Source organism: Pristis pectinata, chromosome 7 (genome assembly GCF_009764475.1).
Source record: "Pristis pectinata isolate sPriPec2 chromosome 7, sPriPec2.1.pri, whole genome shotgun sequence".
NCBI lineage: Eukaryota > Metazoa > Chordata > Chondrichthyes > Rhinopristiformes > Pristidae > Pristis > Pristis pectinata.
Window position 1 is genome coordinate 80,233,275 of NC_067411.1, and position 27,722 is coordinate 80,260,996.

Sequence of the window (27,722 nt, forward strand, 5' to 3'; positions counted from 1 at the left end):
TAATTTTTGTCTGGGGTTGTTTGGCAGAATTCTAGGATGTCCTGCATGTTGCAGTGCAATAGCTACATTAAAATGCATTATAATACTCCGTCTGATACAAGTGGATCAGAGAATCAGGGAATTGTTATGGCACGGAAGGAGATTTTTGACTCTTTACAGAAGTCAGTCTCATTCCCCCATTCTTTTCCTGTAGCCCTGAAAATTATTTTCCCTTAGATGTCATTTCAATACCCCTTTGAAAGTCCTGATTGCTTCCATACCCTTGCATGCAGTGAGTTCCAGATCATAGCCTCTCTGCCTAAATTGTTTTAATTGCATTCTATATGCATGTGTGCTTATTGTACATAAAATGTCAAAAGGAAGATATTATTATCAGTAAACAATAAACAATGTGCTCTTAGGTTCTTACAGTTCAAAACCAAGAAAGCAACAACAACATCATCAGCCTTTCTTCTTTAATTTCAGGACACTGGCATCACTGGTAAGCTCATGATTATTCTTTCTCTAATTGCAACAAGGAGGAGCTGATGGGTCTTTTGTGAACCTCTACAGCCTTGTGCTAATACTCTTTCTGTAGTGCTTTTAAGTATAGAACTACCAAATACTGATTCAATAATGAAAGAATGCCGCTTTGTGTCCAAGTCAGGATGGTTAATGATTTTGTAGGGAATTTGAAGGTGGCCGTATTCCCTCATCACTTTTAGACCTCTTGGTGGCGAGAGGGAGATACTTGGTAAGTTGCTAAAGGCCAGTCACAGAATGCAGTGATGGAGGAGGTGAACATTGAACCTGCTGGCAGACCAAACAGTATAAATAGTTCTGTTCTAAATTGTCTCGGGTGTTGCTACAGGTTCACCCATCCATGTCAACCTTGGGTATTTTATCACATTCCTAATTTTCCATTTGCAGATGGTATATAGGCTTTGATTGGTCAGGAAGGGAGCCATTGATTGTTGAACATTCCAGAAGGAGAGATAGAATTTAATAAGGATTTGGATACAAAACTCCAAAGCACAGAAATCCTTGGGTCAGTCATTGGTAACCAAGTAATACAATAATCTATGCTTTATAATGTGGAAAAATGTATTTACTACCTGGTGAAATCAAGAAGATATTTCATTGGGGAAGGGAGAACTATGAGGCTATAAGGAGAGAACTTGGGAGTGTAAATTGGGATGTCCTTTTTGAAGGGAAACGTACCATGGAGATGTGGTCGATGTTCAGGGATCTTATGCAGGATGTTAGGGATAAATATGTCCTGGTGAGGCAGAGAAGGAATGGCAGGGTGAAGCAACCGTGGGTGACGAGAGAGGTGGAACGACTAGTTAGGGAGAAGAAGGTAGCATACATAAGGTATAAGCAGCAAGGTTCAGACAGGGCCCGTGAGGAATATAGAGTAGCGAGGAAGGAACTTAAGAAAGGGCTGAGGAGAGCTAGAAGGGGACATGAAAAGGCGTTGGCTAGTAGGGTTAAGGAAAACCCCAAGGCCTTTTTCACGTATGTGAAGGGTAGGAGGATGGCTAGGGTAAAGGTAGGTCCGATTAAAGACAAAGGTGGGAGAATGTGTCTGGAGGCGGCGGAAGTGGGAGAAGTTCTCAATGAAGACTTCTCTTCGGTATTCACCAAGGAGAGGGGTCTTGATGACACGGAAGGGAGTGCTGGTAAGGGTAATGTTCTCAAGGTTGTAGATATCAAGAGAGAGGATGTGTTGAAGTTGTTAAATAATATCAAGATGGATAAATCTCCGGGGCCTGACGGGATTTTCCCCAGGCTGCTTTGAGAGGCGAGGGAGGAGATTGTTGAACCGCTGGTAAGGATCTTTGAGTCCTCGTTGTCCACGGGGATGGTGCCGGAGGATTGGAGGGTGGCGAATGTTGTCCCCTTGTTCAAAAAAGGTAGTAGGGATAGTCCAGGGAATTACAGACCGGTGAGCCTTATATCTGTGGTGGGTAAGCTGTTAGAAAGGATTCTAAGGGATAGGATCTATGAACACCTAGAGAATCATGGACTGATTAGGGACAGCCAGCATGGCTTTGTGAAGGGAAGATCTTGCCTCACAAGCCTGATAGAGTTCTTTGAGGAGGTGACCAGGAAGATTGATGAGGGTAGTGCGGTGGATGTGGTCTCTATGGATTTTAGTAAGGCGTTTGATAAGGTTCCTCATGGTAGGCTTCTTCAGAAGGTCGGAGGCCAAGGGATCCAGGGAAGCTTGGCTGTGTGGATTAGGAATTGGCTTGCCTAGAAAGCAGAGGGTTGTAGTGGAGGGAGTGGCCTCGGATTGGAGGGCAGTGACTAGTGGTGTCCCACAGGGATCGGTTCTGGGACCTCTACTTTTTGTGATATTTATAGATGACTTAGATGAGGGGGTGGAAGGCTGGGTTAGTAAGTTTGCAGAGGACACTAAGATCGGCGGTGTTGTGGATAGTGTGGAGGGCTGTCGGAACTTACAGAGGGATATTGATAGGATGCAGAGCTGGGCTGAGAAGTGGTAGATGGAGTTCAATCTGGAGAAGTGTGAGGTGGTACACTTTGGAAGGACAAACTCCAGGGCAGAGTACAAGGTAAATGGCAAGGTACTTGGCAGTGTAGAGGAGCAGAGGGATCTGTGGGTTCATATTTACAGTTCACTGAAAGTTGCCTCACAGGTGGATAGAGCAGTTAAGAAGGCCTATGGGATGTTAGCTTTCATAAATCGTGGGATTGAGTTTAAGAGCCGCGAAGTGATGATGCAGCTTTACAAAACTCTAGTTAGACCACACTTAGAGTACTGTGTTCAGTTTTGGTCGCCACATTATAGGAAGGATGTGGAGGCGTTGGAGAGGGTGCAGATAAGATTTACCAGGATGCTGCCTGGATTAGAGCGTATGGAATATGAGCACATGCTTAAGGTGCTAGGGCTTTATTCACTGGAAAGGAGGAGGATGAGAGGAGACATGATAGAGCTATATAAAATATTGAGAGGAATAGATAGAGTAGACAGCCAGTGCCTCCTTCCCAGGGCACCAATGCTCAAGACGAGGGGGCATGGCTTTAAGGTTATGGGTGGGAGGTTCAGGGGAGATGTCAGGGGGAGGTTTTTCACCCAGAGAGTGGTTGGTGCATGGAATGCACTGCCTGGGGTGGTGGTGGAGGCAGATACATTGGACAAGTTCAAGAGTTTGTTGGATAGGCACATGGAGGAATGTGAGATAGAGGGATATGCGGGAGAAAAGGGTTAGATAGTGTGAGGGTGGTTTGATGGACTGCACAACATGGTGGGCTGAAGGGCCTGTTTTGTGCTGTATGGTTCTATGGTTCTATGGTTTAACAGTAAAAATCAAATTTTAAACAAGCATTTAGAAAAGCATAGGTTAATTAGGGATAGACAAGAGGGATCTGTTAAAGATCAGCTGCGTTTAAGAGATTGCTTTCCTAAATCTTTTGAACCTTCAGAATTCAGCAGACCTGTTTATGCAAGTGCTTCTGACTAAAGTCGTCCTTTTCCTTGCTGCTCCATTACCCTTACCCCGTTCTTCTGCCCCACCCCACCTCCCCCACCCCAGACTTCAGGGTCCTCATTCAACTGCAGTCCCCATAGCCAGCCTGTGATCCCTTGCCCCTACCTAATTTTCTTTGCTAGCCCAGCAATATCATTTAGTGGATGAAAGAGCTTTGTGTTTTCATGTGCAAGGACAGTGAATTGCGATAAAGGCTTGAATATAAAGGATCACTGGTGCTGAAGGGGCCACGGGCAAAAATGGCACATAACCCACCCTTTCCTGAACTGTTGTTTGAAATGCATCATTATTTTCAGATGCTTTGATACCGTCAAGCTCTGCCTGCAAATATCATTAAGCTTAACTGTGCCTTACTTTTACCCTCTTTCTTGCTTCCTTAATTTTTATAGATGAACCAAATAACAGCTTTTGATTTAATTTGCTAGTTTTTAATATCCGATTTTTCATGGCAGTTAAGTAAATCTTGCAGGAGGAGATCATTATGTAAATATGGAGTTTTGCATCTGGGACTAGGTTAAAGATTGTTTCATTAAGCTTTTTTGAAAAGTGCAATGTAAGCATTTGATGTACTAATGCAATTTAGTACATTTAATAATTTAAGAAGCACAGGTATGAATTGAGGAATTTACGAACAATAGGACACCTGTAGGCCCATCACGTATGTTCCTTCTTAGCATTTTTTATTTAAAGCAGGATTCTCCACCTTTCCCAATATCATTGTTAAATTTTTATTTTCCAAATGAGTATCTATTTCTCTTTCAAATACTGCATTTGATTCAAATTTATTGCCTTTTGGAGTCCCAATTTCCAAAATCTTATTTTAATCTTATTTTTACAAAATTGCTTATCTTATTGCCACAAATATTTTTTATGATTCCTTCTTCCTCTGTACCTGTTCTGTAAATTATCTTTATTATTTAAAGCACCTCATTTGGAGACCCATTATCCTGAAGGATGTAACCCAAGTTTACCCAATCTCTCATCATCCCAAATGTTGCTGGACTTCTACAATGGCTAAGCATGGTACATTAAAGCAGTTATATTTAACGTTAAGTCTGATTTTAGAAGGATAAATTTTGTTCCTGTTGGGAAGGGTTGTACACTAGTAATACATAACGGAATTTTGTGCATTAGTCAGATACAATTTTAGCATTAATTATTAAAATGGCTGCAAAATTACATGCACCAAATGTACAACATATATTGCTTTCAGGCAAAGTGCCACATCGGGACAAAATTAGAAAATTCTTTGGCCTTTAAGATCTGCCCTAAAAAAAATTACATCAGAAGTTTTGCCAATTCCGTCCAACCTGCTGACTGCTATATTGTGGTAAATCAGGTCATTTAGTTTAATTTCTGTTGATTTGCTTATTTATTTCTATTCTGAATACATACAGTAACTAAACACATCAGCAAGCAAGTTAATGCTACAATTTTATTGATACAGTGATATGGCTATTTATTGGAATAAGTGCAACAATTAACAACTACTGACTAGCAGTTAGCAGGCCCAGAAATACCAACTACTTCTCATATATTGGCCAAACAATTTAGAAATGTCCTCAGACAGAAAGTGTCTAGACACGAGATCTGCCCCAACGACGTATCATGGTACTCCGGTATCGGGAGAGATGGGATGAGTGAGGAATATAAAGCATATTGCCTGGGGTCAGTTGGTCCATTTGATCTTCAAGGCAAAGCCTGTCCTCTCCATGGCAAAGTCTTTCACGTTTTTCCCAGAATAGGCTCTCCTCCACACCATCATTTGGAATGTTGTGTACATTTTGATGCTAAGAAAGGGAAAGTAAATAAATCAATAAAAAATAATTGAGATCTGTATGGCATGGAGTTGTCTCTCAGATGATTCCAAGGGTTTCATTTTTATTACTGCCTATGGAGTTTTATTACTGCTTATTTCTGACAGGAAGAAGAATTTCCTTATGTCAATTCTAAAATTATCTCTCATTAGTTTTAAATCCATGATTCCTAATTTTACTCAGGCCGTTTAAAAGTTAAATTTAATCTTCAAGGTTAATTTTTTTTAACTGTATCCATAACAATCTCTATTCTTAATTGAAAATTGCAGAATTCTGTAGAAAGTCATCACTCAGACTTCTGATACTACAAATCAACCTTGTAGTTCTTATCTGTAAGGATTGCTTTCCTGATGTGCTCCTAAAATACAGCAGTACTGTTAGGGTTAGCTTCACTGACATCCTATTATATACATATTTATTTGTCCCTTAATTAGTTTCTGCATTTTCTTGAATTCACTCCAGCAATCCTTTTCACATTTCTCCTTCCTACAGTAATCTTCAGTTTAAAATATCCAAAACAACACCAATTGCAATTTGCATACAGTAGAAATAGGTCTATGAAGGAAGCCATCTCCCTTGCATTACATTCAGCTCTGGATCACCATGACAATAGGAATACATACGTCAGGATGCATTTCATTGAATACAGCTCAGCCTTCAACACCATTATACCTAATAAGCTCATCTCTAAACTCTTGGACCTTGGCCTTGGGGGCCCCCATCTGCAACTGGCTTCTAGACATCCTGACTGGCAGACCTCACTTGGTTAGAATTGGTCAACACTGGTGCTCCGCAGGATTGTGCACTCATTCCCCTGGTCTACTTCCTGTATACCCATGTCTGTGTGGCCAGATACAGCGCCAACTTGATCTTTAAGTTCACTGATGATACCATTGTTATTGGCTAGATCAGCAATGATGAGATTGGAGTACAGGAAAGAGATCATGAAACTTGTGTTATGGTGCTAGAACAACAACCTTGTTGATGAAGTCCTTAATGATGTTTTTAATGTCAGCAGTACATGTAAAAACACTGAGTGAGTTTGTGGTAGATGATATTCCTTCTTCAGGATGTTTACAAGTTTGCCAGATAACGCCACCCAGAGTGTGCTTTTATTTTAACCTCCTTTTAGGAATATTTAAGTCCTCAATCATAAAATATTGTTTGCAGTGATTTGTTGAAACATACCAGTAAAATAAGCCTCCTGTTTTTCATGTTCTGTTTCCATGGCATTACATAGCGTCTTGGAATACAAGGGTGAAGGACTGAGAAAACTGGAATATGAGCTTCATTACAACTAGAAAAAGAGTAGTAAAAAGAAAAATCAGCTCAAATTTTGCTTAAAACATGCCTTATTTGAAAATTATTATTTAAAAGATATAATATTTCAATTCTTAGAGGCTTTTAATTTGTTTAAAAAGCTTTTAGACAGGCACATGAACAAGCAGGGAATGGAGGGATACAGATCATGTGCAGGCAAATGGAATTAGTTTTGACTGGCATCCTGGTCGGCACGGATACCATGGGCTGCAGGGCCTGTTCCTATTCTATGCTCCATGTTCTACAGCTATCATAACATATGGCAAATCATTTTATTTCTTTTATTATCATTTTTATTATTCGATAACTTACTGATAAGCAATCTTCAGAGCTAATGTTATTGAATAAATCAAATTCTCATTTCTTATCTTGATTGTAGCATCTTCTGTGATCTTTTTCCCTAATGCCCCTGCTTTTTCTCTGAAAACTGCCTTTACCCATTGCCATGATGCCTACATACTGTAAATACATTTTAAAGACCGGAATATTATCAAATCTGTGATCTCACTTTAGGGCCTAAGTTACTGCTGTAAACCACTGTAGTTTTGCAATGAATACCTGAACTGATTTGTACCTCATGTATACATTATTCCAGGTAAAGTTATATTGAAGGTCAAAATGATGTTCTGGTAGGACTGCAATTGTTTCGGGGCAGGATGCTTCTCTCTTTAAGAGCAGAATGCTTCTCTCTTGTAAGAGCCTTCTCTCTTTATTTACATTTGTCAGAGCTTGATACATCATATTGCAGGTTTGTCTTACCCACTGAACCATTAACAAATGAAGACATTGTTTATTTAAAATGTTTCACAATTGGATCAAACCTGCCCAAAAACTGAAAACCATTGGGGTATGCTAATCTGTCTTTTCTATGTAAGACTCATTTGGTGGAACATTATTTGTACAGCCAACATTCATAATCCTGAGAAAATATCAGTGTTTGCATAGGAAGCATATAGTTCTTGAATTTTTGTTATTATGATGAATAAGAAAGTAAGAAACTATATAGACTGTTTGGTCCTTTTAGCCTACTCTACTGATCAATATGATCTTGGCTGATCAAGAGTCATACCACATAGAAACAGGTCCTTCATTCCACTGAGTCTGTGCCGACCATCGAGCACCCATTTACACCATTTCCTCCTCTAATCCCATTTTATTCTTCCCATCTTCCCAGCAACACTCTCAGATTCTACCACTCACCCATACACTAAGAGCAATTTACTATGGGCAACCAATAAACCTTTGGGATGTGCGAGGAATGCAGAGCATCTGAAGGAAACCCATGTGATCTCAGAGAGAACATGCAATCTCCATACAGTTAGCACTGGAGGTCAGGATGAAACCCTGGTCACTGGATCTCTGAGGTACAACTCGACTAACTGCACCACCGTGCGGCTTAATCTACCTCAACTCTGTCCTCCCACGGAAATCCCAATTCTTTTGATTCCCATTTCTCTTGATTCCCAAAGGCCCATTCATCTCAGTCTTGAATATACATAATTTCTGAGCATCCACAGTCCATAGGATGAAAATTCCAAAGATTCGTAAACCCCTGAGTGAAGAAATATCTCTACTCCCTTCTTATAAAGGACCATTCCCTCCATCTCCCTTCTGATGAAGGGTCTCCAACCCGGAATCTCTTTCTCTTTTGACAGATCCTCCCTGACCTGCTGGCTGTTTCCAGCATTTTCTATTTTTATTTCAGATTTCCAGCAGCAGCAGCTTTTTAAAAAAATTTCCATTTACCACTCACGCACCTAGCTCTACCCCTATGCATATTTTCTATATCCTCCCCTCAGTTTACTTTCCCATCTAACCTTCCATCATTAACAAATTAATGAACTCCTTGTTTAAATCATTGATTACAAATTATAAATTAATGAGGTCCCTGCACCGATCCTTGCTGCATTCCACTTGTTACAGCCTACCAATTCAGTTAAATGTAAATAAAATTTTGTACCTTGATTGGTATTTTATAAGGTATGGATATCAAAATAGCTTAGAAACGTAGAAACAAGAAGATATTCGAATCTCTGTGTTTAGTTCACTAAAAATAAACTGGCTTTGGGCTATTTAATTTTTTTTGTGATTTTTGCCTCCAACTCTTTCCACCTGGTACTTGTTTACTTGATTTTTTCAGAGTTATTATGTATCACAATTTTGCTTTTTCACTTCCCATTTAATGTATCCCACAAGGTCTTTTTTTTTCCTGCTGCCAGAATGACTTATTTACAAATGTTGATGCCTAACCCAATGATCTTGTAGATGGCAAGGTTGATGGGGGATGAATTAATGGATGTAGTTCATTTGGATTTTCAGAAATGCATTCAATAAGATGCATCAAAATAAATTATTGTACAAAATTAGGACTCATAAGATTCAGGATACTATTTTAGTAAGTTTTAAGCTTTGTTTGATGGACAGAAAGTAAAGTATAGGAATATTGAACCACTAAGCATCCACAACCCTTTGGCATACTATCTTAATATTTTGATGGAAAAAAATTAACATAAAATCCTGAAATTTAATGCTGACCAATATGACATTTTTCCCGTGTAAGGAAAATACAAGTAACATAAGTACTTAATGCAGCTTATAGTATGAGAAATTCAATCATTTTCTCACATTTTGATCTTGGTGTTCGTTGCTGCATCGACCTGAGAACTGCTCATGATGACTGAGTGTAGAGAATGTACGCCAAAATCTTCAGGTTTTACTATTGATCCAAAGTTTCATAAGAGCCTTGTGTCAACTCTATTCACTGAATATCCAAGTAACTTAATAACACAGGAATAAATTGGCTATGTATATGAATCATACTATTATGATGTCATTTTAAAGACCTTAATGATGTTTGCTTAGCAACAGGAATGGACAACCAATATAACACTTGCCATCAACTCTGGATACACTTTGTTTTATGCAAAGTGTGTGTATTTCTCACTCAGGTAAAGATATCAAATACCACAAATATGGCAACAATTTTTATGAGACCGTACCATAATGGCTGTCAGCACCTTCCATAACTCTGCGAATCATGCTTCATTGCATCATTATCCATGAAAACCATCTCATTCTCTCAGTTTCTGTGTCTGCACATTTCTGGTCTGTATCTGTATCTTTCAGACTATTTTTGGCAGTGACCTTTGAAGAGTTCATACTTATAATGACTCAGAAAGGGGCCATTTGGTCCATCAGGTCCATGCTAGCTCCCATCAGTTCCCTCTCCTTCTACCCTTGCAACTTAGTCTCCCACACAAGCCCATAAACTACCCTTTGATTCTTTTTGCCAAAAACCAATACTAAGTTTTAATTTATGGGGGCCAGTCAGTGTACCTGTGCATCTTTGGGATGTGGAAGGAAACTGTGGAGCTTCCAAGGAAACTGTGGAGCTGCCGAGGAAACTGCTGCACCACCACGCTGTGGTAGTATTATTTCCTGCTATTTGTTCCTATGTGAACCAGCACTTTTGATTGTTTGCCCTCCCTTCTATACGTTTCTGCACTGAGGTACATCTCTTAGCATGAGAGGCAAAGACCTTTATGTACTCTAATACCCTATTGCCTTTTTTTGCATTTTATCCTTGCTGTTGCTGTGCATGACTGACAAAGGATGTGCCAGGCCTGGGAATAATTGGGAAGGAACATGATGTACCTTCAACCAACTATGAAGGACGGAAACTGATACTTATCATATTCAGAAAGGAAGCCAATGTCATGGAACCATTGGCCAGGTTGGCAGTCCATTGGATAGGATCACTTGAGTGCAACATGAGACAATTTTTTTAAGGTGCAATCTCTCTTGGTGTGTGAGTGGGATTTAAAAAAAAGATCTTAACATATGCATTGTGGATAACATTTGGTCAGTACATAGTTTGCTCTTGGTTAGTTCTGAATTATCTTATGAAATTACCATTGAATGTATGATAATCATTTGACAGGTAGTTCCTGAGTTACATTCCTGAGAACTGTCCATAAGTCAGAAACATCCACCTTCTGCAGCTATCCACATCACATTGCTCCACATACACCTGCTACTATTTCTTCATTTCATTGAATAATCGCTCTAACACTACCCATAATTAAACTAATGGTATACTGTATCTAGTCATCAATGAATAACATTAAACATTATTATAATTTACCAGCATGAAAAATGCTTTAAAAATGTATGAGAATTTGTGTAAGGTCAGATTTCTGTAAGTCAGGTCATTCGTAACCTGGGGAGCCCCTGTATATTCATTGAAGATTATGCTGTGTGATTTTAAGTGAAATATTTTCTGGAGCAGCTTTTATTAGTTACAGTTGTTTGGTTGTTGACTGTGCATGTGATCCTCATAACTTGGCAGTCATTGTTGCAAAACTATCCCCTTAAATTTGGGATTCCCTCATACTGTGATTTGCCATTTCACATGGACAAAGCTTTTCATATAATTGCACCATGTGCTATTTCTCAAATAAAGAGTACAACCTTTAAGACAAATGGATCCAAAGCCTCTTTGTACTGGCTTCCATTAAGTTCTGCAGGTGGTTATCAGCTTCTTAAATTTTGCCCTTCTGTTCTTGTAGAACAACTACTTCAAGAAACAATTTTCAAAGATCCTGCATGCTGAGGGCAGCCCTCAATTCAAAAAACAGAACTGGGTTTATACTGAATCTCCAGGGTGCCTACAGTCAGCAGCACATCTCATGCAACCTCCAGTTGAGCACTTGGTTACCCAACTTGCACTGAAAGAACCTGACCACATGTTGGGTTCAGGTTGGGTCAATGTTCTGCCAAAATATTTGGGTTCAGGTTAAGCTGGTCTGTGCCTTTCCAGCTCAGTTCAGTATTTTTTCTAGGTCGGCATGACTATGTATCAATTGGTGACAGTAGTATTTACTGGTTCCTTGCTTAAGAGGCTGGACATGGGATGAGAGTTATTTTTAAGATATTGATTTCAAGTTTGATTTGGTATCAGCAGAGTGTGGCAAAGTTAGTTGAACATTCAGCCAAGGAGATTAGGATTTTGACCTGGGATGATGGGGCTATATTAGGTGTTGATTTAAAGTTGAACTTGAAGTCAGCAGTGAGCTGGGTGGTGAACATTGCCTGGAATCAGAGCAGGCTTTCAGGTTTGCTTCAGTACCATGGCAAGGTGGTGACTTTTACCTCTAAGGGATAAACCAAGGGACTTCATCTGGGTTTGGAGTGGCTTTGTCAAGCATGACCAGGCATCAGTGTCTGGATGCCACATTCTATAATTGCCTCAGGGACTTATGAAATGCTCCCCAATTACCAATGAATATTTAACTATTTGACCTCTTTTAGCTTATATTCATCAAAGATTAGGTTGTATACTTTTAAATGAAATCTTCTTTGAAGAAGTTCTTGCTGGTCATGGTAGTTTGGTTGTTGCCTTAACACTATGATCCCTCACACTTGACAGTCGTTTTCCACCCCCACCAAGTCCTTATCACAATCCTCGCAGAGTCTTCTATTTATTCCATCAATTTAAAAATCATATTAAAAATAGCCCTTAGCCGTCTCTGCTTTAGTGGAAGTCATCTCAATATTTCCAGTTTCTCCACAGAAGGTAGTTCACCAGTATCATTGGGAATGTGTTGTACATTGACTTGTAATTTTTTTAGTACACTATTGCATTAGTATAGCCTAATCACTGCAGTGTACATAAGATTTTCATTTTATGAATTTCATACAGCCATTAATAAAACCCAATTACTATTGATATTTTTCCAGCTTTATCAGCTAAACTTTAAAAGAATTTTGTATATGAACCCCAAGTTATTTATTCATTCAATGCACTCTATCAGTTTTCTTCGTACTTGAAACCAGAATCATTTATGTGGAAATGAACAAAATGAGCAGCAAAGAATATCTGCATTTAATTCATTAAAAAGTTCTCTGAAATAGTTGACGTGCACCAAAATAAATTTACAGAATATTGATGGGAAATAAACTGTTGTAACCTTCCTTTGCTAATATGAATGTGTGGCTTTATGCTATTATCTTTAATAATTTTAGATTGAAACAGTGAAAACACTAATTCACAAGTTGACAAACAATCACCACCATAAAGATTCAAAATTGAAACTATGAAGGGGTGTGTTAAATGTAACACATATTTCAAATGAAAATTTCAATTAGATCAGCAAGAGGAATATTGATTACATTTGTTTTGTAGTAATATTAGCGTTTTTAGTATTATTCAAAAAATTTCCAGATCGTTACTATTATCAAGTTCAATTGCATCTTCTGGATCTAATGTTGACTTTTCCATCTGAACTTCTTCTGTATCTTCAACAGAAGCCAAGGCATCATTTGTGTCACTAGCAAATGTCTCTCGTGATGCATCATCATCCACTTGCAAATTCAGCTCCTTAATTGCCTGTTTCATCTTTTTTCCAATTATGTGACGCCTCCTTTTTTTAGCTGCCTTTTTGGAATTATATTCCCTTTGATTTTCATCATAAAATATCTCCTGTTGATTGAAAACACAAAACGTTTTCATTTTAATACAAGTGCAATTTAAGCCTTCTAGATAAAGAAAAAAAAGATACATTTTGCATTTTGTAATGTTGTTTTCAAAGTTTAACCATGAAATTAACAAGAAACCAGAGTCAAAGACATCTAACGTTCTGGAATGGAGAAAATGAGTGATGTCAGAGGAAGGACATGAGGAGGTTTATAGATAGGGAGTGGTGCTAGGCCATGAAAGGATTTAAGCAGGTTAAGAACACAACATGATTCTTGCTAGTGCGGCAACATGATTCTTTGGGTTTCAGAACGTTCTGGGGCCTCACGCAAGAGACCATTCCTAACATTAAGACTTGGCCAGCATCTGAAATAACATCCATCAAAGTACTCTAACTCTGTTTATATATGTACACTTCCAGCAGTGACTCCCACATGAAGATGAAGGCCTCAAGTGGTTAGGAAGCAAAATATGGCATTCTCACTGTTGTGTGCCAAAACTGGCTAACATACACACATCAGGGATAAAAATTTCTGTACAAGAAAGCACCCATTACAAAATATATACAAACTAATGATTGCGGTGGGATGGGGTGGGGGGGGGGGGGGGGGTGGTGTGGTGTGGTGTGGTGGGAGGGGTGGGAAGAAAATGAAGCTAAGAACACTGAGTTTGACCTTGCAGAGTCTGAAGTTGGAACGAGATTTGGAGCGGGACCTTTGAAAAGAGGTGAGTGTCTGTGCGTGTGCTTGAGTTTCACCTTGCAAGAGTCTAAACAAGGCACATTTGCTACCGGTTGATTGGCTGATTAACAGTAGCAAATGAAAGGAAGGTAGGTATAAGCAGAGTGGCCATTGTTGGGGAGGTGGGTGCAGGACTGAAGCTTTGGCTTAAAAGAGGCTTTGGCGAGAAGAGGTGGTGGCGAAGTTAAGTCTCTGGTAAGTTTCTTTCTTTCTTGCTTTGGTGTTTCCTTTAGTGCCAGGCCAGAGCAGTGAGAATGGCTCCAGGGTCAATGGTGTGTTCATCTTATGAGATGTGGGAGTTCTGGGAGATATCCAGTCTCCCTGATAACTACATAACTGGAGCTGCAGCTAGATGACCTTCGGCTCCTACAGGAGAATGAGGAGTTCATAGATAAGAGCTACAGGGAGGCAGTCACTCCTAAGCAGCTGGAGGCAGGCAGCTGGGTGACTGTCAGGTGAAGGACAGAGAATAGGCAGGTAGTGCAGAGCACACCTGTGGCCATTTCCCTCAATAACAGGTACTGTTTTGGGGGGGGGGGGGGGGGGGGGGGGGGAGAACCTACCAGGGGAAAGCCGCAGTGACCAGGTCTCTGGCTGGCACTGAGCCTGGTTGCCTGGTTGTGTGGCGCGGGGGGGGGGGGGGGGGGGGTGAAGAAGAGGAGAGCAGTAGTGATAGGGGATTCCATAGTAAGGGGGGGAAGAAAGGAGATTCTGTGGACATGAAAGAGACTCCTGGATGGTTTGTTGCCTCCTGGGTGCAAGGGTTAGGGATGTCTCTGATTGGGTCCACAGCATTCTGAAGGGGGAGGATGAACAGCCAGAGGTCGTGGTACATATTGGTACCAGTGACATAGGTAGGAACAGAGATGATACCCTGAAGAGGGAATGTAGGGAACTAGGTAGGAAGCTGAAAAGCAGGACCTTCAAGGGTAGTAATCTCTGGATTGCTGCCTGTGCCACGTGCCAGTGAGGGTAAGAATAGGTTGATTTGGCAGATGCATGTGTGGCTGAGGAGTTGGTGCGGGGGGCAGGGTTTCAGATTTGTTGATCATTGGGGTTTCTTCTGGGGAAGGTAAGACCTGTACGAAAGGGACAGGTTACATCTGAATGGGAAGGGGAAACCAATATTCTTGCAGGCAGGTTTGCTGGAACTGTTGGGGAGAGTTTAAATGAGTTTAGCAGGGGGATGGGAACCAGAGCCATAGATCAGTGCTTGATGCATTTAGTGTACAATTAGATGCAGGGTGTAGAAAGACAGTGAGGAAGAATAGGCAGTTGAAAGTGAAAAATTGCTGTCAGTTGGTTGGGATGAAGTGTCTAATGCGAGAAGTATCAGGAATAGGGTGATGAACTTAGAGCATGGGTAAGTACATGGAACTATGACGTGGTGGCCATTACAGAGACTCGGCTGTCACAAGGGCAGGAACGCTGCTGGATATTCTGGGGTTTAGATATTTCAAAGGGGATAGGGACGGAGGCAAAAGAGGTGGGGGAGTGGCTTTGCTGATCAGGAACAGTGTCACAGCTGTAGAAAGGGAGGACGTCCTGGAGGGATCATCTGAGTCAGTGTGGGTGGAAGTCAGAAACAGGAAGGGAGTGATCACTCTATTGGGAGTATTCTACAGACCTCTCAATAGCAGCAGAGACACAGAGGAGCAGATCAGGAGGCAAATTTTGGAGAGGTGCAAAAATAACAGGGTTGTTGTCATGGGTGATTTCAACTTCCTTAATATTGATTGGCACCTCCTTAGTGTAAAGGGGATAGATAGGGAGGAGTTCCTTCAGTGTGTCCAGGAAGGATTCCTGACACAGTACGTCGACAGGCCAACTAGAGGAGAGGCCATACTGGACCTGGTACTAGTCAATGACCTTGACCTTTATCATAGCCTTGGAGAGGAATAGGAGTAGAAGATATGGGAAAGTATTTAATTGGGGGAGGGGGAATTATGATGCTATTAGGCAGGAACTTGGTAGTGTAAATTGTGAACAAAAGTTCTTTGGGAAGTGCACAGCAGAAATGTGGAGGTTGTTTAGGGAGTACTTGCATGGGGTTCTGGATAGCTTTTTCCCAATGAGGCAGGGTAAGGATGGTAAAGTGAAGGAACTGTGGTTGACAAGAGACGTAAAATATCTTGTCAAGAGGAAGAAAGAAGCTTACCCAAGGTTTAGACAGCATGGATCAGACAGGGCTCTGGACAGTTACAAGGTAGCCAGGAGGGAGCTTAAGAATGGACTTAGGAGAGCTAGAAGGGAGCATGAGAAGACTGGCAAACAGGATTAAGGAAAACCCCAAGGTGTTCTAAACGTATGTGAAGAATAGGAAGATGACTAAAGTGAGGGTAGGACCTATCGGGGATAAAAGAGAAAACGTGCTAGGAGTCAGAAGAGGTAGGGGAGGTCCTGAATGAATACTTTGCTTCATTATTCACCAGTGAGAGACCTTGACATTTGTGAGGATGGCGTACAACAGGCTGATATGCTAGACGTGAAGAAAGAGGATGTGCTGTAACTTTTGAAAAACATTAGAATAAATAAGTCACTGGGGCCAGATGGGATATATTCAAGGTTATTATGGGAAGCGAGGGAAGAGATTGCTGTGCCTTTGGCGATGATCTTTGTATACTCACTCACTGACGACAGGAGTAGTGCCAGATGATTGGAGGGTGGCAAATGTTGTTCCTTTGTTCAAGAAAGGGAGTAGGGATAACCCTGGGAATTACAGGCCAGTGAGTCTTACTTCAGAGGTGGGCAAATTACTGGAAAAGATTCTTAGAGACAGGATTTATGGGCATTTGGAGAAGCATAGGCTGATTAGGGACAGTCAGCACAGCTTTGTGAGGGGCAGCTCGTGCCTCATGAGCCTGACTGAATTCTTGAGGATGTGACAAAGCCCAATGATGAAGGTAGAGCAGTGGATGTGGTGCACATGGATTTTAGTAAGGCGTTTGATAAGATTCCTCTTGGAAGGCTCATTCAGAAAGTCAGGAGGCATGGGATCCAGGGAAACTTGGCTGTGAGGATTCAGGATTGGCTCGCCCATAGAAGACAGATGGTGGTGGTAGATGGAGCGTATTCTGCCTGGAGGTCAGTGACCAGTGGTGTTCCGCAGGGATCTGTTCTGGGACCCCTGGTCTTTGTGATTTTTATAAATGACTTGGATGAGGATTTGGTAGGGTGGGTTAGTAAGTTTGCTGATGACACGAAGGTTGGTGGTGTTGTGGATAGTGTAGAAGGTTGTTTTAGATTACAACAGGACAGTGATAGGATGCAGGGCTGGGCTGAGAAGTGACCGATGGAGTTCAACCTGGAAAAGTGTAAAGTGATACACTTTGAAAGATCGAATTTGAAGGCAGAATACAAGATTAATGGCAGGACTCTTAGCAGTGTGGAGGAACAGGGGGATCTTGGGGTCCACATCCATAGATCCCTCAAGGTTGCCGCACAGGTTGATAGAGTTGTTAAGAAGGCATATGGTGTGTTGGCCTTCATTAGTTGGGGTATTGAGTTCAAGAGCCGCGAGATAATGTTGCAGCTCTATAGAACTCTGGTTAGACCACATGTGGAGTATTGTGTTCAGTTCTGGTCGCCTCATTATAGGAAGGATGTGGAAGCTTTAGGGTGCAGAGAAGATTTACCAGGAGGCTGCCTGGATTGGAGAGCATGTCTCATGAGGATAGGTTGTATGAGCTAGGGCTCTTCTCTTTGGAGAGGATGATAATGAGAGGTGACTTGACAGAGGTCTATAAGATAAGAGACAGATTGAATGGACTGTCAGAGACATTTTCCCTGGATGAAAATGGCTAACACGAGGGGGCATAATTTTAAGGTGATTGGAGGAAGTTATAAGTCAGAGGCAAGTTTTTTTTAAAAAATGCAGAGAATAGTGGGTGCGTGGAATGCACTGCCAGCAGAGGTTATGGGGCCAGATACATTAGGGACATTTAAGAAACTCTTAGTTAGGCTCGGTGGTATAGTAGTTAGCGTAACACTATCACAGCACCAGCAACCCAGGTTCAATGGTTCAATTCAACTTTAAGTTAGGTGTGTGTGTGTGTGTGTGTGTGTGTGTGTGTGTGTGTGTGTGTGTGTGTGTGTGTGTGTGTGTGTGTGTGTGTGGCGTGCTTACGTCAACAGAAGATAAAGGACGTAATGACGTTGTTGAAGAAGTGTCAGAGAGAGATAGAGAGAGAGAAAAAAGGGAGAGAGACACCAGCCTGCTAGTTTCTCTATCGATGGATGAGAAACAATAACTGTGTCTGACAGACAGGCTGCTGTCTGTAAGGACTTTGTACGTTCTCCCCGTGTCTGCATGGGTTTCCTCTAGGTGCTTCCAGTTTCCTCCCACATTCCAAAGGCATACGGGTTAGGAAGTCGTGGGCATGCTATGTTGGTGCCGGAAGCATGGCGACACTTGTGGGCTGCTCCCCAGAACACTCTACACAAAAGAAGCATTTCACTGTGTTTCAATGTACATGTGACTAATAAAGATATCTTATCTTATAAATGGAGGGCTATGTGGGAGGGAAGGGTTAGATAGATATTAGAGCAGGATAAAACATTAGCATAACATTGTGGGCCAAAAGGCCTGTACTGTGCTGTAATGTGCTATTTAATTTATAATTTTCCTGATATTTCTGTTCATGCAAGTGGTAAGTTATGAGAAAAATAGTGACCATTTAATTCTTAAATTCATCACTCAAGAATATTTGAATTCTAACCTTTAGCTGATCTTGAGTGATACTTGGCATATTTTTCAACAACTGTAGGTAAACTCCACCTGGTGTTCTTCTGCGACTGCCATCCTGTGTCAAAGAAAGAAACGATTTGGAGCAATGTCTTTAGTGTTTAGTAAATTGGGTGAAATCCTATCATGACACAATCTCAATTGCTGCACTTCCCTCTCTCCAGTGATCTTCCTGGAGCATTATTCCTTGAGTTATCAATGCCAACACAAACAAAACCAACAGCATTGCAAGGGAAACAATGGCACCTTATCTTCCAAACTCAAAAAGGGCAGATGCCAAATATAACACTCCCATCATTAGCTTAGGCAACATCAGTTAACTGAATAAAGTGCGAATGCTGAGGCCACAACTTTACAGATGTATATGGTTCAGTTATCATTGAATCAAGTTATCATTGATGGAGCATTACCAGGAAGTAGAAAAACTGTTACATACAACAATCATGAGTCCGCCATTCTGTTCGACCTCAGCTGTTTGCATCAAGAGTTCTATTGCTTTCTTCTTCCCAACAGCTTTCACAACCCTATGAATCAGGGCAGCTTTTGGCTCTCGGAGTCTGAAAATTTGAAATTAAAATTTTAGTAGAGCTTTCCATATCACTTATTTCATAACATTTATACAACTCACCAACAGCGGTGAATTATGTAAAGGTCAAAGGATTGATCGGGCATTTTATGAAAATTTATTTTCTACAGAAGAAATTAAATATATGGCCAACACTAATGTTTCAAAAGATGAGCTGATCTTGTGTGAACTGATCTCTGTTCCCCTCCACCAGAAAAGTAAGGCCAATCTGCCAAACAGATGTTTTATAGTAGCTGACTTAGCTAAGTAAAGATAACAAACTACAGGTAGTTCTACTATAAGGCGATAGTTGCATTCCTAAGAGACCTTGCATTATAGCAGATCACATTATAAAAACAACTGTGTCAATGGGAAAAGGGGGGTTTGGGGCTAGAGAGTTTCAGACTTGCAATAACAGAAGTTATTTTGCTGCAGGATTTTCAAAAATAAAGGTGTTTTTAATAGCTGTAAGTTTATTTTTTTTACTGCAACTACAAATACTAAAGGCTATATGTTACATTGTTTAATAAAGTATCCCTGCACAAGTATCAATAGAAGCAATTGCTTGTTAATCTCCAATGGGCCCCTGCAGTGAAACTAGCAGCCTGTGTTCTTAAGAGACTGAAGTCTGATTACTGTGGGTTACATGGAAACAGTTCCCCCCCCCCACCACCCGACAGCTTTTTCCCCCCAGTTCATCAATTTCCAAAGTAACTCTAAAGTCTTTCCCTAGTTCCCGATCAAAATTGCATTATAACCAGTTCGACCCACATAATAAAACAGTGTTCCCTAATTCATCAATCGTGTTACATCCAATTTGTGTTGTAGAAAATGCATTATAGTAGGACTGTCCGTGTAACTAGTTTTTCAGTTCTTGATAATCTACATGGACTCAGCCTGTAATTGTCATTTCTCTCTCCAAACTGAAAAGTACAGCAAGATACAGATGTCCACAATCACAATTTGTCCAGGCCTGGTGTGTCATAACTTAACTGTGCATGTATCGTAACACCATAGTGACTGGCAACCTTCCTTAAGGGCAGAGAGGCATCAAGTTCTTCAGAAATAAAATGCGAACACATACGTGAGCATATGAGTTGGGAGCAAAAGTAGGCCTCACAGCCCAAGCCTGCTCCATCTTCAAATAAGATCATGGCTGATCTGACTGTAATCCCAACTCTGCATTCCTGACTACCCAGGATAATTGTTCGTTATCAAGTATCCATTTATCTCTGCCATCGCCCAATGAGGTGTTCCAAAGACTCAAGATTCTCCAAGAAAAAATTTGTGTCTCATTTGTCTTTACTAGGCAACCATATCCACCTTGTCAAACTCCCTAGGATCTTGCATATTTCAATCAAGTCCTTTCTTATTCTTCTAAATTTCAGCAGATAACAATAAGCCTTGCCTGTCCAACCCTTCCTCTTACTACAATCTGTGCATTCCAGTTACTTGTAAACCTTTTCTGAGCTGCTTCCAATGCATCTACATCCTGCTTTAAATAAGGGGACCAATATTGTACACAATTTCCCAGATATGTTCTCAAAGCCCTATATAATGGAAATATAATCACTTTTTCTACAATCCTTTAAAATAAATCATTCTGTTACCTTTTCTAATTACTTGCTGAACGTACATGCCAGCCTTTTACAAATCATGCACAATGTTACCCAGTTTCTCCCGCATCTCAGCTTTGCATTCTCTCACCAATATCCTTTTTTATGCTGCAGCCAAAATGGACAATTTCATATTTTCTCACATTATACACTGTCCATTCAATTTTTGTCCACTCATTGAACATAAGTATATCTGCTTGTAGCCTCATGTCCACTGCCTTTGTGCAACCAACAGATCTTACAAATCTTGTCCACAATTCAAATCCCTCTAATGGTCTTGATCTATGTACGCTCAATGACATGAATTGGCTGACTTCAGATTACTGCATCAATAGAGACCAATCAGTCCATTCAAACTCACAGCAAATTAAAAAAAAAACTTTAAAAACTATTTATGCAGCACAGTAACAGGCTGTTCCGGCCCAATGAGCCCGCGCCGCCCAATTACACTCATGTACTCTATTATACAAATGTATTATATGTAAAACACAAATTGTATTTTTCATCCTCTCCTTTACTTCAAATCTACTTCCTCTCCTGGCATTTTCATTGCTTGCACATGATTCTTTTTTGCCATCCTGTAAAGGTGCATCTTTTAAAGAGCAACGTAGTAGCAGGAAGAAATAGTGCTCAGTCCATAAAGACAACATGAAGATAATCTCTGGATACTGGTGCCATTTGAATGGGTTTTAATTTTCAATTATCTTTGGGTACAGTAAAAGTTATTCAAAGTTAATTCACTTCCAACTGCCATTATAGGAGTGGTGTCCTGTGGTAAGAAGTTGGCTAATGTACATTGTAGTTGTGTTAAATTATAGGAAGCATTTCTGTGCCTTCTTATATCACTAGTATCTGCATAGGCAAATAAAAGTAGTTGAAAACTCCCTGGCAAAGGGCAATTTCTCTGTTAATACTGAATGAGACCAGTAATCATATAATTAATCACATCATCAACAATATTTATGCTAAGCATATGAATGTGGCTTTGAATTTTCTCTCCCCTTCCCATCCAGCAGGTTCAAGAACAGCTACTTCCCTTCAACCATTCAGTTCATGAACCAGCAAAATCCTAGTCGCTGCAGCATAACAACATTATGACCCCTTTGATCATGAGATATGACCTCCGGAAAGCTATCAGGAATGCCAAGGGACAATACTGGTTCAAAATAGAATCCCAGACCAGCCGTCAGTTGTGGCAGGGCTTACACGCTACAAAACGAAGTCGGGTTGCATAGTTAACAACAGCGCATCCCTTCCTGATGAGCTTAACGCATTCCATGCACGTTTTGAACAGAAGGGAAGTGGATTGTCACCACCCACCCTGACAGCCTCCAATGCAACTGAACCCGTGGTCACCATCGAGGACGCAAGATCAGTCTTCCGGCAAGTGAACCAGAGGAAAGCATCTGGCCGGATGGTGTCCCTGGCCGTGTGCTCAGATTTTATGCTGATCAGCTGGCGGGGTATTTGCAGACATATTTAACCTCTCCCTGCTTCAATCTGAGGTTCCCACCTGTTTTGAGAAGACCACTATCATCCTAGTACTGAAGAAGAACAAGGTAACGTGCCTTAATGACTACCGACCAGTGGCTCTGACATCCACCATCATGAAGTGCTTTGAGAGGTTGGTCATGGCACGCATCAACTCCAGCCTCCCAGACAATTTCAACCCACTGCAATTCGCTACCGCCGTAACAATTCTACAGTGGATGCCATCTCCCTGGCCCTACACTCATCTCTGGAGCATCTGGACAGTAAAGAAACCTACGTTAGACTATTGTTTATTGACTACAGCTCCGCCTTCAATACTATAATTCCTAGCTTACTCATCGCCAAACTGGGACGCAACACCTCTCTCTGTAACTGGATCCTTAACTTTCTGACCAACAGACCACAATCAGTAAGGATAGGCAGCAACACCTGCCGCATGATTATTCTCAACACTGGTGCCCCACAAGGCTGCGTCCTCAGCTCTCTACTCTACTCCCTATATTTTCATGACTGTGTGGCCAGATTCTGCTCTAACTCCATCTACAAGTTTGCAGATGATACCACCGTAGTAGGCCGTATCTCAAATAATGATGAGTCGGAGTACAAGATGGAGATAGAGAGCTTAGTGACATGGTGTCATGACAACAACCTTTCCCTCAATGTCAGCAAAACGAAAAAGCTGGTCATTGACTTCAGGCAAGGGGGTGGTATACACACACCTCTCTACATCAACGGTGCTGAGGTCGAGAGTGTTGAGAGCTTCAAGTTCCTAGGAGTGAACGTCTCCAATAACCTGTCCTGGTCCAACCACGTAGACGCCACGGTCAAGAAAGCTCACCAGCGCCTCAATTTCCTCAGGAGGCTAAAGAAATTTGGCATGTCTCCTTTGACACTCACCAATTTTTATCGATGCACCATGGAAAGCATCCTATCTGGATGCATCACAGCTTAGTATGGCAACTGCTCTGCCCAGGACCTCAAGAAACTGCAGAGAGTTGTGGACACAACCCAGTGCATCACAGAAACCAGCCTCCCCTCCATGAACTCTGTCTATACCTCTCGCTGCCTTGGTGAAGCAGCCAGCATAATCAAAGACCCCGCCCACCCAGGTCATTCTCTCTTCTCCCATCAGGCAGAAGATACAAGAGCTTGAGGGAACATGCCACCAGGCTCAAGGACAGCTTCTATCCCACGGTGATAAGACCATTGAACAGTTCCCTTATACGATGAGATGGACTCTTGACCTCACAATCTACCTTGTTTGACCTTGCACCTTATTGTCTACCTGCAGTGCACTTCCCTGTAGCTGTGACACTTTACTCTGTATTCTGTTATTGTTTTTACCCTGTACTACCTCAATGCACTGTATAATGAATTGATCTGTATGAATGGTATGCAAAACAAGTTTTTCACTGTACCTTGGTACAAGTGACAATAATAAACCAATACTCTGCACTAAAATGGACTTTGGTTTTTTGTTCTAATTGTGTTCTTTCTTTGTAAAATTAAACAAATCATATACAATATTATGTTTTTCCTGTGAATGCTGCTTATATAATGCCATGTGCCTGTGCTGCTGCAAGTAAAGTTTTCATTGCACCTGTGCATACATGTACTTGTGCATATGACAATAAACTCGACTTTGACTTTTGACATCTAGAATCTAATCCTAAATCAGTAGACTATAACGTATTTCAAAATTAGATAGATCAACTGTAAAGTTAAACAATTTGCTCAGAAATTTTCAATGATGTGACTGCCATGCTTTATTATTGATTGGTCATTAGTTTGCAATGACTGCTAATATATTACTTCATTCTGGCATGATGAGGAATTGAAGTAATTGAAATTATTTACCACAGAAGGGTGGGCAGAGTATATTGGGGCATGCTGGCAATTTGGCAGAAGTGGCATTAAAGTGCATGTTTGCAAGTGCATGTTTACCCCCGAGGGGCAAAAGCAAAAAAAAATCCAATGCGCAATTTCTGGGCCATCGCATGACTTATCACCAACTGGCTCATGAGAAGAAACTCAGAAAACACTACTTTTAGTCTGTAGGATTCATGTAAAACAAAGCTATTTTGGAGTAGTCCTGATTTTCAGCTGCCATCTGGCATTCAGGTATTGCCCATATGAGGGGAAAAAAGGTGGTCCAGTGACATTTTGATAGGTGTCTTCACTTGTTGCTTGGAAGCTGCAAGTAGAGTGCCTAATATTCTAATATTACTGGCTTCATTTGTCAAAGAGCAATTAAAGAGAATTAACAGTACTAGATCCCAGTTTGATAACTTTTGCTTGCTCTGGACACACCACAAGATTCAAGAGTACACTGAGTGGAGGAAAGTGTTAAAAGCCACATGAAGCATATACAAATTGCTAATGGCACAATGACAAACAGTACGTCAAACAGTATGCAGCACCAACTAACCTGTAAGCTATTTCATCAGAAATCTTATCTGGACTATCATCTTCTGTAATATCACATTTTCCTTTATAGTCCATTTCAAGTCTTTCACCCAGCCTCTCTTTGACAGGCCTTTTCCGCTTGAGGTTGCCTGGATTAGATACTTGCTGGCTTTTGCTGCTCTTTCCATCCTGAACATATTCATCCAATTCTTTTTCTAATTTAGCCATTTCCTTTTCTTCCTCCTCCTGACGTTGTTTTTCCATTATTTTCTTTGCTTGTATATAATTGTAAGTCTCAGACTGCCGAGAATTCATGTCAATATTGCCTTCCATTCCCAGAATCCCTAACTCTGTTGCCACAGCATCTTGATTCTGCTCCTGCAGCACACGACCCCAAATATTGTTAATTTTGCGACCTGCTGGTTTGGCAGAATTGCCAGAAGCTGCAAAACTTTCTCCAACTGTGCCAAAAGGCATCATTGCTGGCTTTGGAGGTACACCGTTCCCACTGTGTGAACATTTCTGCCGTTTTTTTCGCCACAAGAGTCTTTCTTCTTCTTCGGAGTCTTGCTCACTGTCTTCACTCGAGTTGTCAGATGCTGCGACTCGGTAGCAACTGCTCAAATCAAATGAAGTTGGACGAGGTTGAAAATCATTTTGCACAGGAAACGGTGTTGCAGAGTAGTTAGGAAGAGCAGATTGCTGGTTCTTTGAATGAAGTACAATACAATTGGTAAGAATGGACATCTCAAACAGTTTAATGACAATTATTTATTTTTCAAAAGCATTAAATCATGGGAGTATCAATTGCTATTACATATTTGGACCTTCTGTTGCCAATTTCTCTCTCCACCAACCCATGTCTTAACTTTATTTCCCCAAAAATTCCCATTCCATAATTATCAAATATTTTGTCCATACAAATTATATAATAAACTTAGATTTTAAGTGGATTCCCACAAATTGCTCAAAAATTCTGTTTTTTTTGCTCAAAAGGCTTTATTTTAAATAACCAATTTCTAAGATCAAAGTTACAATTAGCATTTTTTTTAAAAAGTGCAATGATCCATAAAATTACATTTATCCCTTGGCAGTTTTTAATGCCAACATTGAAATTTCTACATATAGATCTTAGGTTTAGACTCAAAGATATAACCTGCAGCTGAATTTGGATTGTGCAATCACAGCAAGAATAGCTTGCATTACATTACACCTTGGACATGTGCCAAGGGTGCTTATCATAATTGTTGTAAAACAGAATTTGACACCAGGATCTAAGACAGGTTTGACCAAAGAGGTATTCTTTTAAGTGTCTTAAAAGGTAGAGGGATGGAGGTTTATTCAGGGAATATAACAGTTTAGGGAGGAGCAGTCAAAATCGGAAATGTACATCAATTGTAGGGATACAGAAAGTCTGAAGTGTTGCAGGACTGCAGAGATACGTATGGTAAAGCTACTGATTAAGGGATTGATAAAGGTATAGAGATATAGTTGAAAATGAAATCAGAATATTACGATTCAAAGTGTTACCAACAATAGTTCATACACGGGTGAAAGGTGATCCTCAGACTAGGCTAGGAAACAGGCAGCAACGCCGAACCAAAGATTCTGAATACACAAGAGAATGCAGATGCTGGAACCTCTAGCAACAAAAAATTTACTGGAAGAACTCAGCGGGTCGAGTTGCATCTGTGGGAGGAAAGGAATTGTCGACGTTTCGGGTCGAAACCCTGCATCAGGACCAATTATTTATGGATGATGCATGAAGAATGAGAGGCCTGGACTACCATGTCACGTATCTCAATTATGTATTTAAACAGCCAAGTCGATGTTCTGGTAAATGCAAAATCTTAGTTGCAGGATTCAAACATGGAATTGAAATTTCAACATGGATTAGAATGACAATATATGTCTGGGACAAGTTAAGGAAGGGGCAAAACTCTGCAAGGATAGGGATCAGGGACAGATCTGAGGAAGGGATGGAGAGCTCCCAGAATGTGTAGACATTAAACAGCCGCAGTGAAGCGCGGCTCCGCCTCGCATTGCCTGGGCCTTTCTCACCTCCACGTGTGGATAGGCAGCGGCTTTTACCGGGAGGGTCCCCGGAGACTCCTGCATCCTCACAGCAGCACCAGGCCGCGCTCCCTGCACACAGCACGGACCCCCCACCCAACACGCCCACGCATCACTCTTGTCCCGGTACCTGCGGCTCAGCGCCGGTCGTCATCTCAGAGTCCGACTCTGAGTCCAGCACCTCGCCGTCCTCCAGCGCAGCAGCCGCCATCGCCTCACCCTCGCCTTCAGACAAACACTGGGCAACTTTGGAGGTAGTGGAGGAACACTTCCGGCCGCCGGATCCCGCCTTTATCACCTCCCACCGCAGAGCTGCCGCTGCTGCCTTTATCTCCTCCCGCCACAGACGGCGCTGCCGCTGCTGCCTTTAACACCTCCCGCCACAGACGGCGCTGCCGCTGCTGCCTTTAACACCTCCCGCCACAGACGGCGCTGCCGCTGCTGCCTTTAACACCTCCCGCCACAGACGGCGCTGCCGCTGCTGCCTTTAACACCTCCCGCCACAGACGGCGCTGCCGCTGCTGCCTTTAACACCTCCCGCCACAGACGGCGCTGCCGCTGCTGCCTTTATCACCTCCCGCCACAGACGGCGCTGCCGCTGCCTTTATCACGTCCCGCCACCTCTGCGCTCATTACCTCCCAGCATTGCGGTCGCTGCTGCCTTTTCCCATTTTCACCACAGGGGGCATGAGTCCCTCCAGGACCTTCATGGTAATTTTTTTGCAACTTCTCTTGTTTGAGGGGTTAAATAATCTACAGTTCCTGTAAGTCAATTAAGTTCAATGAGGTATACATTATTTCATATATTTTATTTATGGCTGGTTTATTCTTTAAATTTAAAATGTCAGTGTCTTTTTTCAATGCAGCAGCATTTCAAAGAGAAAAAATGGATAAAACATGATTGATGGTCAGGAAATAATTTGTATTTTGCTCTCTGCAAATCAATTGGAGTCAGAAAAGCAGCTAGAAACACAGTTT

At 41.3% G+C, this 27,722-nt stretch overlaps 1 protein-coding gene and 1 long non-coding RNA gene across 2 annotated transcripts in view; one reads left to right on the top strand and one right to left on the bottom strand.

The window, feature by feature from the left end:
* LOC127572804 (uncharacterized) overlaps positions 1–23,703 on the top strand; it is a 37,101-nt gene extending 13,398 nt beyond the window's left edge. Inside the window, exons 2-3 of the long non-coding RNA XR_007956694.1 lie at positions 466–481; positions 21,788–23,703. This is a non-coding gene — a long non-coding RNA (uncharacterized LOC127572804). The remainder of the gene's footprint in view (positions 1–465; positions 482–21,787) is intronic.
* On the bottom strand, positions 12,498–27,041 carry phax (phosphorylated adaptor for RNA export). The gene is made up of 5 exons (XM_052020434.1): positions 26,875–27,041; positions 24,694–25,379; positions 19,030–19,150; positions 18,568–18,651; positions 12,498–13,115 (listed from the first exon to the last, which is right to left on the bottom strand). The coding sequence occupies exons 1-5, from the start codon at positions 26,953–26,955 to the stop codon at positions 12,843–12,845; spliced, it is 1,245 nt and encodes a 414-aa protein (XP_051876394.1). The 5' UTR covers positions 26,956–27,041; the 3' UTR covers positions 12,498–12,842.
* Positions 27,042–27,722: the final 681 nt, after the last annotated feature.

What these genes read in the sequence shown, in the direction of transcription:
- phax (XM_052020434.1), bottom strand. Translation starts at nt 26,955, where the DNA reads ATGGCGGCTGCTGCGCTGGAGGACGGCGAGGTGCTGGACTCAGAGTCG. An exon ending in CGACCGGCGCTGAGCCGCAG is followed by an intron (nt 25,380 to 26,874) that starts GTACCGGGACAA and finishes CTTCATTCAAAG; the next exon opens with AACCAGCAATCTGCTCTTCC. An exon ending in ATGGCGGACTCATGATTGTT is followed by an intron (nt 18,652 to 19,029) that starts GTATGTAACAGT and finishes TCTTTGACACAG; the next exon opens with GATGGCAGTCGCAGAAGAAC.